The sequence below is a fragment of the Centroberyx gerrardi genome, chromosome 5 (assembly GCF_048128805.1).
Source record: "Centroberyx gerrardi isolate f3 chromosome 5, fCenGer3.hap1.cur.20231027, whole genome shotgun sequence".
NCBI classification, from domain to species: domain Eukaryota; kingdom Metazoa; phylum Chordata; class Actinopteri; order Beryciformes; family Berycidae; genus Centroberyx; species Centroberyx gerrardi.
Genome location: NC_136001.1, coordinates 24,148,394 through 24,164,275, shown reverse-complemented (window position 1 = coordinate 24,164,275; position 15,882 = coordinate 24,148,394). Strand labels below are relative to the sequence as shown.

Here is a 15,882-nt window from a genome sequence, read left to right as displayed (position 1 = left end):
CACCTTGGTGTTTTTATGTGTTAGTTTTATGAGATTTTAGTCTTAAATTACTGCATCAGCAGAGACAAGTTAATGAGCTGTAAAAACAACACACACCCTCCCCAGGACAACTTGAGCTGATTACCATCCTCTACTAGCTTGTCACTACAGGGTCAGAACTGTCCAGAGTAGAAGAAGGGACAGAGAGCTGTTCAAGTCCATTTGGATATTGCAGTGGCTGTAGCCATGACTGTTCTAGTGACCTCATCTCTGAATGTGTTTTATGACTCTGTGTGTGTGTGTGTGTGTGTGTGTGTGTGTGTGTGTGTGTACACGTGTGTGGTTTGGCAAGTTAGTGTTGGCTCACTGGCTGAGTACAAGGACTGCACACCACATGTGAAGTCTTCCTTCAATAAACTACGTCCGTCTCTCCTCTCCCTCTTCTTTACGGGAAACAGAAACACAATCCATCATTTTCATTGACTACTTCTTATTATAGTGAGCACCACTACTTGTTCAACTGTCTGATCAAAAACACAAGTCTGTTCTTCAGTGCAAGAAAGAAGAATTTAGATCATGAGTGGAAATGCGTAGATCTGTTGAGGTTACAGTTAGTGTATACATGAAGGGTTCATTTCATGAGATATGAAAAATAATTGATAGCACAAGAAAGAAGACAAATGTCCTTGGTCGACAGAATTATTACACTTTTACAGGCTGGATCCACTATATTTTAGAGATATTGAAGGTGAACTTCAGGTTATGTTTTTTATGTTTTGGAAATTAGCTCAAATATTCTGTGGTTGCGCTTGCATGCTTGTGTGTGTGTGTGTGTGTGTGTGTGTGCGTGCGTGTGCATATGCGTGTCTCTTGGTGCGTTTGTTTTTGCATGTATGCATGTGGGTGCTTGTGTATGTTTGTCTCTCTGTCTCTGTATATCCCAGTCTGTGTGTATTTGTGTGCGTGTGCGTTCATGCACATGTGTTTGTGTGTGTGTGTGTGTGTGTGTGTGTGTGTGTTTGCACGCGCACATTTGCACGCGCGCATAGTCTGGCATCACGCCTCGCTAGCCCATCATGTGGAACGGGTAAATCTCTGCTGACAGCTTCCTCTTCAAACCAGCTGCTGCAGATGACAGAAAGAGAGCGAGAACGAATCTTCCTATCCTCTCCATCAGCACTCCTCCATCCCTCCTCATCCCTCCATCCCTCCATCCTTCCATCCCCTCATCTCTGTAGCTGGAGCAGAACCAAGAGCATTAAACCAAACACATGACTTGGCATGGGCTGGTTCAGTCCCTCTGTGTGTGTGTGTGTGTGTGTGTGTGTGTGTGTGTGTGTGTGTGTGTGTGTGTGTGTGTGTGTGTGTGTGTGTGTGTGTGTGTGCAGCATAGACTAACCCATGCTTGCTCTCTCTTTCAGGTGACGACCACCTGTATCTCAGCCCCAGACCTGGTGGGTTTGTACACGCATTTGTTTTTCAGTGGTTTTCTATTTTGTAATGTGATTGATCGGTTTCAGCAAAGTCGCTCTCTCTCCCTCCCTCTCTCTTTCTCAGCACGGCTCCACTAAATCTACATCGCAGAAAAAGAGAGGCTCCCTACCAAGGTACCGCAAGGCCTCAACAGACCACATCACGCCATCACATTCGGTTGTTGTCGATGTTTTCTGTAAGCGTGTGAAAAGTGTGATGGAGTGAATGATAGGCATCAAATGTCGGGGTCAAATAATGGATTGTCTCCTCGTCCAGGAGTAAAAGTGTGGAACGAGTGATGGAGCATGTGATGGAGCAGCACTACGACTTTGACCTCACCTACATCACCGAGAGGATAATCTCCGTCTTCTTCCTGCCAGACCTGGAGGAACAGCGCTACCGCAGAAACCTGCAGGAAGTGGCCGCCATGCTTAAATCCAAGCACCAAGACAAGTTCCTGGTTAGCTGCAAAAATTGAAAAACCGAAGGCTTATAAACTGTTGAATTCCAAAATGTATGACGCAATTTGGTGTCTTGCCATCTCATAAAAGACTGAATGAATGTGAAACAGACTAACAGATGCAGATAATGGTCGTTATTAAAACTTTTATTCAAGCAAAATAAAGGGTTTTTGTTTGCATATTGGCATGACTATCCAGAAATGTTACTGTTTTCAGTCTTAATCTGTGAGTGATTATGGGCTATTGAACTACCGACTGCTTCCCTCCCCTATTTGTTTATAGCAACCAATAAAAATTTATTGGTTGCTATGACATCTCAATAGCATGTCTATGAATGCATTCATACACTGTGATTGGGCAGTGATTTTAGTATGTGGAATCAATTTTGCATTGTAACTCTTATTTTGCTGATGTGGAAAAAAAGATCTGTGCTAGCTAATAATGGTAATTTTGCCTCTTCCAGCTCCTGAACTTATCAGAGAAGAGACATGACATCACCAGACTTAACCCAAAGGTACAGTCAGAAAACATAACAGATCACACACACTGTTCAAGGTACTGGGACACAAACCATTGCATGACAGTAGGTGATAGTAAAAGGAAACAACGTTGAAGCTTTCATTTACCAAAGAGTTTCACAATTCAAGGTTCAAGGTTGATGGAAAGTGTCGACTCAGTTGAAAGCCATCACAGTTTGAAAGGCTCTAAAACCTCTCCTCCTCCATCCTCCTCTCTGGTTCAGGTGCAGGACTACGGCTGGCCCGATCTTCACGCTCCGCCCCTGGACAGGATCTGTGCTGTCTGTAAGGCCATGGAGACCTGGCTGACCTCTGACCCCCACAACGTGGTGGTCCTCCACTGCAAGGTCAGTGCATAGGGAGGGCCTGAACGGACCTCTGCTTTTTTGCAAAGAAAGTATGAAATACTACTCCACAGTCACTTTGATCTTTATTCTAACAGGGAAACAAAGGGAAGACGGGGGTCATTGTGGCGGCCTACATGCACTACAGCAAGATATCAGCTGGGTAATCTGCTTCATTATTAGTGTGACAAGGCCCCGTTATACTTTGCATTAACATGTGTCTCACATCCAAATAGGATCCAGATATGAATTATCCACACTGAATTTACACCACCACGCCATTAAAGATGCATCTCAGCCAACCAAGTAGAATTGGATCCCGCTCTTGCAACATGCCAATATGCATATCACTAGTGTGACAGATTTCTCTCACGCTAAATGCAAATCAGCATTGCAACCACAGAAACTACTTATGTGTCTCTTCATTTTTCACAGTTACACTTTGTTATCATTGTAGCAGATGATACACTTGATGCAGACAGAAGTTCTCTCTGTGACACAGATGCAGTGTGTGTAGTTCATCCAATCACTAATATCTAACTCTAACTCCCCTAACTTTTAGAATACGTTTTAGAATACATTTCAAATTATGGTATATGGTTTAGAGTAGAGAAAATTACCAGCAACAGCCAAAGTTTGCTGTGTAGGCTGGTGATACATGCCATCCCCTGCACAAGGCACAGTATGACTTACTAATGTTTGCAGACATTGCAAAGCATCGCAAATCTGCACTATAGCAGGTAATAATCCCCTTGTGACTGTGTGTGTTCACAGAGCGGACCAGGCTCTCACCACCTTGGCCATGAGGAAGTTCTGTGAAGACAAGGTTTCCTCTTCTCTACAGCCCTCTCAGAACAGGTGTGACACACTAATCTTTTTATCGCTTCATATCATGTCGGTGTCATCACCTCAGTCGTTTTTTACAACTTCCTTTCTTTTGCTATTTTTTTTCTCGTCTCATCATTTTCCCCACCTCTCTTCTTCAGGTACATCTACTACTTTGGCGGTCTGCTGTCAGGTTCCATCAAGATGAACAGCAGTCCTCTGTTCCTCCACCAGATCCTCATTCCCTCACTGCCCAACTTCCAGGCCGGGGGAGGTCAGTCCTACCCAAACTACTGTTGTACAATACTGTAATGGTGCAGTGCTACACAGCTTTGTAGAATAGAATGCTGAACAGAAAGTGTTTTACTCTGCCATAGAAAAAAAAATACAATGAAGCGTGTTTTTCTGCAAACTCCTTCCCCCTTTTTTTTCCTCTCTCCTCATCTTCGCTCTGTGTCTGCAGGCTACTATCCTTTCCTGAAGATCTACCAGTCTCTACAACTGGTCTACACCTCAGGCATTTAGTAAGTAGATGGTCAGTTGTCCAGTTGTATCATCGTGCTTTCTTCCCTTTCTTCCCTTTCTCTCCCTTCCTTCTCTCTGTCAGACGTTGTCTATACAGGCGGCTGTCTGTGTTTAGGTGCAGGGTGGTCTGTGCTTACTTTAGAGTTAATGTTGTTTACCCATGTTTTACCAAATTGGGACATGTTTTGACTGGTTTTATGTATGTTTTGAGCAGGTGTGCCCATATATCTGACTTTTCATATTCTGTGTGTGTGTGTGTGTGTGTGTGTGTGTGTGTGTGTGTGTGTCCAGTGACCCTCAGAGCTCCAGGGCAAGGAAGCTGTGTGTGACTATGGAGCCAGCACTACTGTTGAAGGGGGACATTATGGTGAGAAACCCCATGCTGTGTTTGACGCCAACTTGACGGCCTATTACAATTTAAATCACATCCATGTTCATGCATACATCACTGTAACCACCCATTCACCAATTGTTACAATCATACCTAAACCCAATACTTATTGGCATTTATTTCTAGTTAGTTTATTTACTGTTGTAATAATTATTTTAATAAATATACGTTTTACTTTCCTCACTTTGAAGCACTTTGTAACTTTAGGTTTAAGTTTAAGTTTATTACGTACTCACATGGCAGCTGACAAGTCGTCTAGGCGTTTAGTTTAAAAGGTACACATCATGATAAAAATGAAGAAATAATAAATAGTCACATAAATTATCAAAACATTGTGAGATAAAAAGACATTTCAGCACATAGCCATGTAAAAAAAACTACACCAAAATATGAGCAAGTATATACTGTATCAATATATATGTTTGCATATATACACACATATACACAAAAGGAGGTGGACATGGTGGACATAGTAAAAGTAGGCCACAACTTTACTTTTGAAAATTGCTGTACAAATAAAGCTTATGATGATCATGCTTAAACCACCTGAGCTACCAATACTCTGATTACACACAATCAGATCTACACTGATTATTTTCTTATGATGTCTTGCATTGTAAAGATAAAAATAACCAAAGCACTTAGAGAGCTAGATAGACATGTAAGTATATTTATATTGCCACAGCAGCAACACACACTTAAGACACAATACGCAACATAACAACACTATAATAAAGCTTTGTTTCCCCCTTTACAGTCACCCAATCTATTGACATATCAACATTTTGAGACATTCCTCCATCACTCTCTTCACCTCTGCCTGCCTCCCTCCCTCACCTGTCTCCCTCTCTGCAGGTGAAGTGTTACCACCGGCGGACCCAGGCAGCAGAGAGAGAGGTGGTGTTCAGAGTCCAGTTCCACACCTGTACTGTTCATGGGGCCCAGCTATGGTTTGGCAAGACTGAACTAGACCTGGCCTGCACAGGTAGAGACCCGGAGAACCAAAGTTTTTGTTTTATGGGACAGTCTTTTATTTTTGGGACAGTGCAACTGGTTCCATCAAGGCATCTTACAGAAGTATTAGAAAAGGATTAAAGGGAAGGCAGGTATTTATACTAAAGTAATGAAGCGTAAAGATAAGTAAACAGATAAAGGACAACGGCATATCTCTCCAGTTTGATTGTTTAGACTATATTATTGTGTTACTACACTAAAATCTGAATGTACAGTAAACAATGGGACATTGTGTAATCTCTCAATGGGCAAGTATTGTTTGTCCTAGAAGAAGAAAAGGGATCTGTTTTAAGAGGAAAACCTCTGCTCTATATTTGCATTCCTTTTCTTGGAATTGCTTACATGGCTACATAATTCAAGACCCTCTTATTTTTCAGACCATCGCGGTGTGCATGTGTATTTTGAAACAAACAACAAATGACAATGTCGGTTGAAATGAAACAGAAATTGTACATGCCTCAGTAAGCTGCAGTCTCATGACAGTTGAATTATCCTCTACATGCTACATTCTGGTGCATCCACATAATGTGCAATGTATAAATAATACTACCCACGCTCATACATGAAAGTATACAGCATCAGAAAGAAAGGAGAGACTTGCTTCATGTGGGCTATATATAGAATTATGTTTTTGCTCTTTGTTCTTCTTGTTTTCAGATGATAGAAGTGCTACTTACATGTATATAATTTATGTATGTCTATTTTATGTTATGTACTGTCGACTTAAGCTTTTATCTGTCTCACTGCATATTCCCTCCTGTTGTAACTGCACACTATATGTTTATTTATATTATAAAAAAAGTGTAAGAATAAGCATATTTATTAAAACATTTTGGTATTTGTACTTTGGTATTTGTACCTCACAGATGAGATCTTTTCTTGTGATGCACAATGTTTCATTTACCTTCATGAGTATGGGTGTTTTAGTCATTGTCTGTCTGCTTGCCTGTCTGTAGATGACAGGTTCCCCCCTGATGCTACAGTCGAGTTTATCTTCTCCAGCGGTCCAGAGAAAATGAAAGGTCAGTATCATCATCTGTCTTTGTTTTTGTGCATCATCATCTCTGGTGAATGTGTTTGATTTGTCAACATCATGCTTCATATCAAAATGTCTGCTTTCCAAGGCCGAGAATACCGAAAGAACGACGCTTCCGTCAAAGTGGACTACAACACCTCAGACCCTGTGGTGAGATGGGATTCCTATGAGAACTTCAACCTGCACCATCAGGACAGCATGGAAAGTAAGAATTACACACACACACACACACACACACACACACATACACACCGGGACTAAAATCTATATTTTGAGGTGGGACAATCAAACACATACACACAACATCACACTCTCTTCTCTTTTTCCCCCAGATATCTCTCACACAAGGGGCCCTCTGGACGGCAGCCTGTACGCTCAGGTGAGGAAGCGACGTGGGCCGGGCTCCACTGCCTCGGCAGCGTCGCCCAACGGCTGCCTTCCCGGCAGCCCTACAGTGAAGCCCCAGGCTCCCAGCCAGCCCCAGCCTCTCTCCTTCAGCTCTGACTCGGGCCACTCCTCAGCCCCCTCCGATCCTCTGGAGGACCCTTCTCCCTCCCCGCCCCGCCCTGTCAGAGACGACACTGACTGTCTCTTGAGGAGAGGAGAAGGAGAAGGCAAAACAGACAAAACAAGGGAGAAAGAAAGGGATAGGGAGACGGCAATTTTGGATGACGGGGACCCATCGAGTCCGGGGGGTTTGAGGCGAGAGCGCTCGTGTTGCGGTCGAGCAGGTGCGAGGTGCGGGGAGGGGGGGTGGGAGAGAGAGAGAGGGCCATGCCTTTCTAATGGTCATTGTCTCGGCCGTTGCAACAGCACAAAAAACAATCCCAAAAGTCGAACTTTGCCGGCCTTACCATCCAAACCTGTGTCCCCTCCCCCTCATTCACCCCATATGGAACTCTGCCATCGCCATAGCGCCCATCCATTACCGGAGTTGCCATGGGAACGTCCGCCCCCACCCCTGCCCTGTGTCCACAGGCCCTTCTACCCTTATTCCGCCCCCGAACACACCCACCCGCACAGCCACACCCTCCCGGCCTCAAATAGACTCTGCACCGGGGAAGAGTGCCATCTCTTCCATTATTCTAGCCATGGCCCATCCTCTCATCTCTCCCATCAATCACTGCCCTCCAGCCCCTACAGGGAAATGTTCTTCAGCCCCCCAACATCGTCCTCTGGTTGCCCCTGTCGGGACTGCACCAGCAGGCGAGAGCACCAGACAGCTTCAGTCAGAACGTTCCACCCGCTGCACCCGGACCAATCAGAGAGCTCGCACTGGGTCCGAGATGCGGGGATACAACGAACAAGAGAGGGGCCTCCGCTGTGGGAAGCTGAAAATCCCTGGGAGGTGGCGAGAGAGGCAGAGTTCTGGCAGTGCAAATCAGCCATGCCGGCGTATCGTGTCTGCCACTCCCCTTTAGAGCAGGCTCAAAACCCGGACCAACCTGGGTTTGCCCTTGGCCCTCACCAGGGCTACCCCAGCCCCCAGTCTCTAATGGATGTGCGGGATGGAGCCAGCAGCGGGTACCACACCCCTCCACAGCCCCGCCACTCTTGCCCCTGCTCCCCCTATCAGTCGTCCCCAGCTGAGAGCCATGAGAGCCGGGGTTACGTCTCAGGGTACCAGTCTGGATCAGCCTCTCCTCTGCTCCCAACTAGCCCCAACCCTGGTGCCTCTCCTGGGAGAGGCAGGCTGCCTGAGATCCCGTCAGGAGCCAGAGACCAGCATCAGGCTGAGCGTCGAACAGGTGAGTGAGGAACAAACCAGTGGATTTGTCTTGGACATGGAAATAGTGTGTGCTTTGATGAAATGAAAAGGAAACATAGGACACAACAGCAAGCATTCTATTCATGATTTATACTTATATATACTATACTTCTTCTATCGCTGCTCTCATTTTTCACTCATTTCTTTGTCATCCCTTCCTGTCATCATTTTGACTCTCACCTCACAAAGAGGAAATTGCTAAGGTTGGTGTGGGGAATTCAGATTCTAATGGACAGCAAGGCTCCCCTGGACTGGACTCCGATCCTGACTACACACTTATTGGTAGCAGCAGCCCCACACACACTGAAGATAGGTGGGTACCCATCAAAACACATAACATATTGTGTGCATCTCTGTGTTTGTTTTCAACAAGAATACTGAGGCTCTCACGCTCTGACATTGGTTCCCAGTTTCACATTTACCAATGCTGATAATGCTGAAAAAACACTCATCCAGACATATGCAGTGTATAGTCCTATTTTCTCATGCTTAGTCTCTCCCTCAGTGTAATAGAGAAGCTTGCTGAAAGCACTCCCCAAAGCACCCAGGGGACACCGGAGCCAAGCCAAGGAACCTCAGTCCCTGTACCTCTGGAATCCAACACAAATGGCAACAACACTGTCACACAAATACCAACAGAAACAACAACACACGCCCAAAGTTCCAACGAATCCAGAGACTCAACACAAACAGCAAGTGAGCCATCCCAGAGCTTGAGCTCTGCCGCCAAGAATGGACAAGCCAAGGAGGGATCCAACCAATCAGAGACTTCAACACAGACCACTGTCATCATCCCCAGCTCCATCCAACCAATCACCCCAGTCCAAGTGCAGCTCAACGGCTCTGCCCTTCCTGGCGATACTCAATCAGACAACAGCAGAGGTGTATCCCTGAACCCTTCCTCCAGTCTCAGCTCCACCCCATCTTCACCAAATTCTCCTGTCGGCACCCCAGAGCTGCGATCCTCTCCTCAGTCCTCCTCACTGACGACAGACCCATCAGGACAGAGACTGACCCCCGACAGAGACAACACAGCTGACACCAAACCGCCGTCACCTGTGCCCGACGGATATCACACGCCAACCTTCCCCTTGGCGTCCTATTACTACCCCTTACTGAACGTGCCCCATGTCCCATACACCGGGTACACCGCAGTCACCATCCCTGCCATTCAGCCGCCCCTCCCGGAGAAAAAACGCCTTTCGTCCACACCGGGGTCCCTGAACGGACACAACTCTCTTCTCCGGGCCTCCTCAGCGCCTTCCCCCATTAGCCCACACCACGTAACTTTCTCCACCTCTGTGGGAGAGCTGCCCCCTCCGGTCAGACGAGGGTCCACGCAAACCAGCTGTAGGGAGGAGATGGACACCAGGGTCAACGCAAAGTTTGTCCAGGACAGTTCCAAGTACTGGTACAAACCGGGCATCTCCAGAGACCAAGGTGAGGGCTAATGCAGGATGATAAGGAATGTACATTGTTTTTACGATCATCATTCTTCTTTGCATTACCAAGCAATCCAAATCCTCTAAGAACATTGATGAAGTGATGTGTACTGAAACACTGTATAACATCACACCAGATATCAATGAAGGTATGGCAAGGGGGCGATACCCATGTATCGTCACTGTTGCTTGTCTCTTTTTATACTACAGCATCCTTACTCTAATGTGTCTTCTCCGCTGTAGCAATAGCCGTTTTGAAGGACAAGGACCCAGGAGCTTTCCTCATCAGAGACAGTAACTCCTTCCAGGGGGCTTATGGCCTGGCCCTCAAGGTGGCCACCCCTCCTCCTAATGCCAACATCACTGGCAGCAAAGGTATTCATTATCAATATATTGTTAATATCATAAGACTATGTTTTTTCTTTGGGCTTGTTGAAACATTTGGTGCCAAAGTTCCGGACTTTACGTTAATTTTACATCACCTTTCATCCAATCACTGTACCTATTGTAAGTCCTAAAGTGACTGCTGACTGGCTCACTATGTAACTACTTGCCACTTAGGAAAAACAAACTTGTCCAGGCGTCACTACACCTTCATCTCTCGGTTTGCTTGAATTAAGTATACATTGCTGCTAAAATAGTCCCAGGTCTGGCTATATTTTAGCTCTACATTTGGCATATTGTTGACATAGTTCTAAATATTTAAATTTTAAGCTAAATAGTTATAATAAAGTCTTGAATCTGCATTTTGAACCAATAAATACTTTTTTCAAGGGCTTGTTTTACACTGTATGGAAGAGAAATAAATACATACAAAATTTCACACTCAGGAGTTCATTTATTTTAGCTGAGAAAACTAACAGCATAAATTATATGACAGTAAATAATAAAAAAAAAATAGGCTTTTGCATTACATAATAAGCTTTTATTCAACATTGGTTTTGAAAAAAGTGCCTGATGCTTTGATACCAGTGTCAAATTCAAGGTACTGATATTGGTACCGATGCTGAGAATTTTCAAACGATTACCAGCCCTAATTATTCTTTCACACATGCTTCCACTTCCTCCTTCTTTGAAAGAACGACGAGGTGTGTTTAGAGTTGATCAGTTCCTCATGTATTTCTGTCCATGCATGAAATGAAAAACACAAATGTATGATCAAAGTAGGCAGTGACGTTTTGATAAGGCTATAGCAATCAGAATCTTACATTCTTTTGCGCTATTGTTCTAGCCACCATTACAGAAAATGCTTTGCAGAGTGACAGTGTGAGTTATTTTTCACCCTCACCCTCCTCCATCTCCTCCCTCCCTCTCCTCTCTCCCAGGGGATCCTCTGGAACAGCTGGTGAGACATTTCCTCATAGAGACTGGGCCACGGGGAGTGAAGATCAAGGGCTGTCAGAATGAATCCTACTTCGGTCAGTTGGTAGTCGACACAACTGCAGTGATATGTTTCACATATTTTGTTCTGTATGAGGCACTGATAGTCACCATTTCTCAAGTAGATTTTCCCCTTTGAACCAAATGAATAATGTTTCTTAAATTCACTTCCTTCCTGCTCCCCTTTCTTCTTTCTTGTCCTCTCATATCGTAACCGTTCTTGCCTCTTGTCTCCTTCTCACTTTCTTTCAGGAAGTTTATCCGCCCTGGTGTACCAGCATTCAATCACTCCCATCTCTTTGCCATGTGCCCTTCGCATCCCAGAAAAAGGTAAAAGCAGTATCATTGCATTTTAATATGAAAAGTTTTATTCCAAAATTAATTATTCACCATTTGAAATAAGTAATACCTATTCTTAGAGAACGATAACACACTTGATAGCACAAAATGAAAATAAAATGTGGTGGTTTTCAAAGGATAGTAAGTCCTTGATTAACAAAATGATAAAACGTTTACAAACTGGATCCTCCATAAATTTAGAGATATGTAATGATGATTTTCAGGTTATTGTTTTCTGTGTATGTATAAAACTAGAAGGCTAGTAAACACTGTTATATAACTGTAGGCTATGATGTTTCAGATCTGGTTGGAGAGCTTCAGGAGATGCAGAGTGCCACCAACACCAGCACAGCAGCTGACCTCCTCAAACAAGGAGCAGGTAGCACCCACCCTTGTCTTTGGGTGATTTTTCTGTTCATCAGTTGTTTACAGTAATCCCTGCATTCATCTTAACTTGCATAGAGGACATGGATGTCTCACACAGTGCAATGCAGCTGCAGTTCTTACTTTTAACCAGTAGAGACTGCTCAATCCACACAGCGATGACCCATAACACTGTAACACACAACGCTCATGTTAATCTAGAATTCCTCATCTCTCTATATATGATGCAGCCTGCAATGTACTCTACCTGAATTCTGTGGAAACCGAATCGCTGACGGGGCCCCAGGCAATCTCCAAGGCAACCAAATGCACTCTGGCTCTGAGCCCTCGTCCTGCGGCAACAGTGGTCCACTTCAAAGTGTCCACTCAGGGCATCACTCTGACCGACAGCAAAAGAAGGTACATCTCAGGGACGGGGCGGGATACAGTCCTGCTTGTTAGCAACAATACCACACTGTTTAACAGCCAAGCAATGTGCGTGATTTACTGGTAACTCTAGTGTAAGAAAATTGGTTGCTAATGTAATAAGTGGTAACTAGGCAGGTAATTAACTATCTCCCCTCCTAATTTCTCCTGTTTAATTTTCTGATGTGCAGTATGTACACCACTTGGATTAAAACCTTTCAGACAATAGACTTATGTTGGTATGACAACCAATGGATGAGACCCATAATACTCAAGAGGGCGCACTGTTTGTGTCTGCCCAGGCTATTTTTCAGGAGACACTACCCCATCAGCAGTGTGACATTCAGCAGTGTCGACCCCCAGGACCACAGGTGGGTGGCTGGACTTGTGTATCAAAACACTGACGACGTATAGTTATGAACATGCTGTTGATGAAAACTGTGCGTGGGCTCTGATGTGCCTGAATGTGTTAAAGCTGACTATCTTTAGTCGTGATGATAGTACCTGTGTGCTGTTGCCGCTGCTACGCAAACCGTCCTTATGTTGGCTTATATTGACTTAGATTTCTCTCAATATAAGTTCTCTCTGTGATTTACTTGTTTGCTTTTTTATTGTAAGAGGTGATGACAGAACGAATAGTGCTATTGTCAGTGCCTAGTCCTATAAAAAACTCCATGTCTTTGTTATCCATGTTTTTCTAAGCCTTGTCTCTATGTCTCTATTTGTGTGCCCGTGCTTCAGGTGGACTAATTCTGATAGCACGTCAAGCAAGTAAGTGCTTGTGTCTCTGTGTTCTTCTTCGCGACTGATATTCCACGTCGCTCGGTACAGTGTGCTCCCTACGCATGGCAAATAGTCAACATCAGATTTGTTCGACAGAAATCTTGAGACAAAATTTGTTCTCTTCCACAGTCTTTTTCACCACTTGTTCTCTCATGTAGTGTTTGCTCTCCTCTCTCATGACCTCCCATATCCCTTTTTCCTGCAGGATGTTTGGCTTTGTGGCGAGGCGGACGGGCAGCGCAACAGAGAACGTGTGTCACCTGTTTGCAGAGATGGACCCCGAGCAGCCAGCTGTGGCCATTGTCAACTTTATCAACAAAGTCATGCTGGGGCCACAGCTACGCAGATGAGGACGCAGGAGAGAGCCAAGACTTGAGACTGTTGCGGACTAAAGGAGATACTGATATGATTCTGAAGTATTTTTGTTGAAGAGTGTGTGTGTGTGTGTGTGTGTGTGTGTGTGTGTGTGTGTGTGTGTGCGCGCGCTTGTTGGCAAATGTATGTTTGTGCTAGCATCCGTGCATGTGGCACAACTGTGCTTGGTTGTGCGAATTCAATTCTGTGGGACACAAAGTTGTTTGTATGTCAGTTTACAGTGCAAGCAGTTACAGAGGAATGGTTTGAAGAGACCCCAAAGAGTGACAAAACTTTCATAACCATTGCCAAATGAGATTCAAGCAGTTGTTTTTCCCATTCTTATGCTGTCCATATACTCACTGTCATTTTGTATACCTTTCATTATCATGTTCTAAACAATATGTATGACATGCATTGCAAACCGTATGACTGACAATCCATTTAGCACATATATTCAATTTCCTCTACAGAACAACTATTCCAACAGGTCAAGCTGCAGATGAAACGGCTCAGAAGGTCTTTATTAGTGTATTAGAATGTAAAAGTCATGTTGTTTTAAGGTGGACGGTGGTAGTATTGCAACATCAGCCCCGATGCATTGAATCCCAAAGAGAGGGAAGAGGAAGTGAGCTGTTGAAACGAAGTCATGTGATGAGATTGTCTGATGTGAAAGTGTCTTTGGTTGCATTTAACCCTCTGTGTGTATTTATCCACCAGTAGTGCACTGACATATTTGTCCCCTTATAACACTCACCATTTTGATCCTACTGCATATACCATTAAAAATGTGTTTTTTGTTGAAGTGATTTTATCACAGGCAGAAAAAGAGATGCAGCCACGGTGCACCATACATGCTCGGCCTACAAAGTGAGAATATCATTTAAAATAGCAGAGCATACACTTCCAGACAGGCAGATAATTTCACAAAATATTCTGCTGTGTAGCTACTAAGTTATATGATGCAAATCAGAAGGAAATTCAGCCATAAAACAGAATTCACAAATGTTAATTCAAAGATCATGGACAGAACATGAACATTAACAACTGTCTCCTGAAGCTAAAAAGAAGAAAACCAAGACTATGTGATGCCATTGAGAGTCGCTCCATAAACAATGAATGGACACTAACTTCATGGAATCCCAGGATGTTCTCAAATTACCAACATTTTAGACAGCATGAATCTACCCAGGAAGTCAGTTCACAATGTTCACAACATTGGTAATTTCAATTTCATTATGAACAGAGCCAGTCCAAGAAAATGTCTTGATATCACAGATTAGTCTTGGCTCTCTCTAGGAGAGGTTTGTTTTGTTCACATGTCTATATTTAACTACCAAGATCCTTTGCAAAACATATGTGAATTCTGTTTCAGGGTGGATTTTTGTTTTAAACCAAAGAATAATTATGTATATAGACATTTTGAAGGCTTGACATTTTTTTTTTAAGCAATATATTTGTGTTGTTTGGTATTTGTGTGTTTTATATAAACTAAGACAGTATTTAGTTGGCTTCAACACAATTCTTATTTTTCATAATGGAGTTTTATGTAAAAGAAATAATATATTTTATGCCTCTGAAGTGGATGAGAAGAACGGCATATTCCATATTTGACAGGAAATTAAATTAATAAAATGTCAATCAAATGCAAGTGCGTGCTTCATCATTGAAAGCCAATATGTAAAATATCTTTCGAGTCATTTACTCCAGGGCAGCATTATGTACATTTGTAAAACGAGCTTTTCATTTGTAAAACGGACACGGCACCGCACGAAACATTGCCGGCTCATTCAATTCATTGTGAGTACGACGCTGATTAACACGTCCGTACCTTTCGCACTTTGACAGCAGTTGAAGACACGACAATTCATAAACCCTGCCTCAGATTAAAAGGACGAGGTCCCACCGAGATTTGAACTCGGATCGCTGGATTCAAAGTCCAGAGTGCTAACCATTACACCATGGGACCCTTCTGCCTTCAGCACGTGAAGAGAACGGTATTTCTTACAAACAACTTCCAAATGTATTTAATTATCATATATTTTCAAGCTCTTTTCGAGATACCTGTAGGAATATAAATCCTCGGTATATATGTTTTTACCAAGCCTTACAATATTAAGAAGGTGAGACTGTTTCGGAGTGAGGACTAGCCGTGGCTAAGGTATGGCTAACTAGCTAACTCATTAGCTAACTCAACGCTCGTTAGCATGACACTGTAGGACCAAGTGCGTTCTTTTTCCCGGAAATTTAATGTGAATGGTGATAACAAGCGGCCTCGGGATGTTAAATCTATTAAACACACACATCCATCTACACACGGTCGACCACGCTGGTTTAACCGAGCACGACGATTTAATAGCAGCAGCAGCATGTCAAATAAACAAGCTGAAGGTCTGGGAGTCAAGTCACACTCATTAGTACAGTCTTCTTCCGATTTTGGCTTCAAAATAAAAGCTTGTTT

At 43.7% G+C, this 15,882-nt stretch overlaps 1 protein-coding gene and 1 non-coding gene across 2 annotated transcripts; one reads left to right on the top strand and one right to left on the bottom strand.

Moving 5' to 3' along the window:
* The first annotated feature begins 1,400 nt into the window (after nt 1-1,400).
* LOC139907900 (tensin-2-like) lies at nt 1,401-15,034 on the top strand. The gene is made up of 24 exons (XM_078283581.1): nt 1,401-1,433; nt 1,537-1,586; nt 1,729-1,912; nt 2,377-2,427; nt 2,656-2,778; nt 2,874-2,938; nt 3,550-3,633; nt 3,762-3,874; nt 4,064-4,124; nt 4,417-4,492; nt 5,372-5,501; nt 6,487-6,552; nt 6,655-6,771; nt 6,899-8,314; nt 8,524-8,647; nt 8,840-9,774; nt 10,020-10,151; nt 11,102-11,194; nt 11,409-11,486; nt 11,797-11,874; nt 12,110-12,278; nt 12,587-12,655; nt 13,026-13,055; nt 13,273-15,034. Exons 3-24 carry the CDS (start codon nt 1,751-1,753, stop codon nt 13,415-13,417), a joined length of 4,317 nt encoding a protein of 1,438 aa, XP_078139707.1. The 5' UTR covers nt 1,401-1,433; nt 1,537-1,586; nt 1,729-1,750; the 3' UTR covers nt 13,418-15,034.
* Nucleotides 15,035-15,318: 284 nt separating this feature from the next.
* trnaq-uug (transfer RNA glutamine (anticodon UUG)) lies at nt 15,319-15,390 on the bottom strand. Its single transcript has one exon. It is a non-coding gene; the product is annotated as a tRNA-Gln (tRNA).
* Nucleotides 15,391-15,882: the final 492 nt, after the last annotated feature.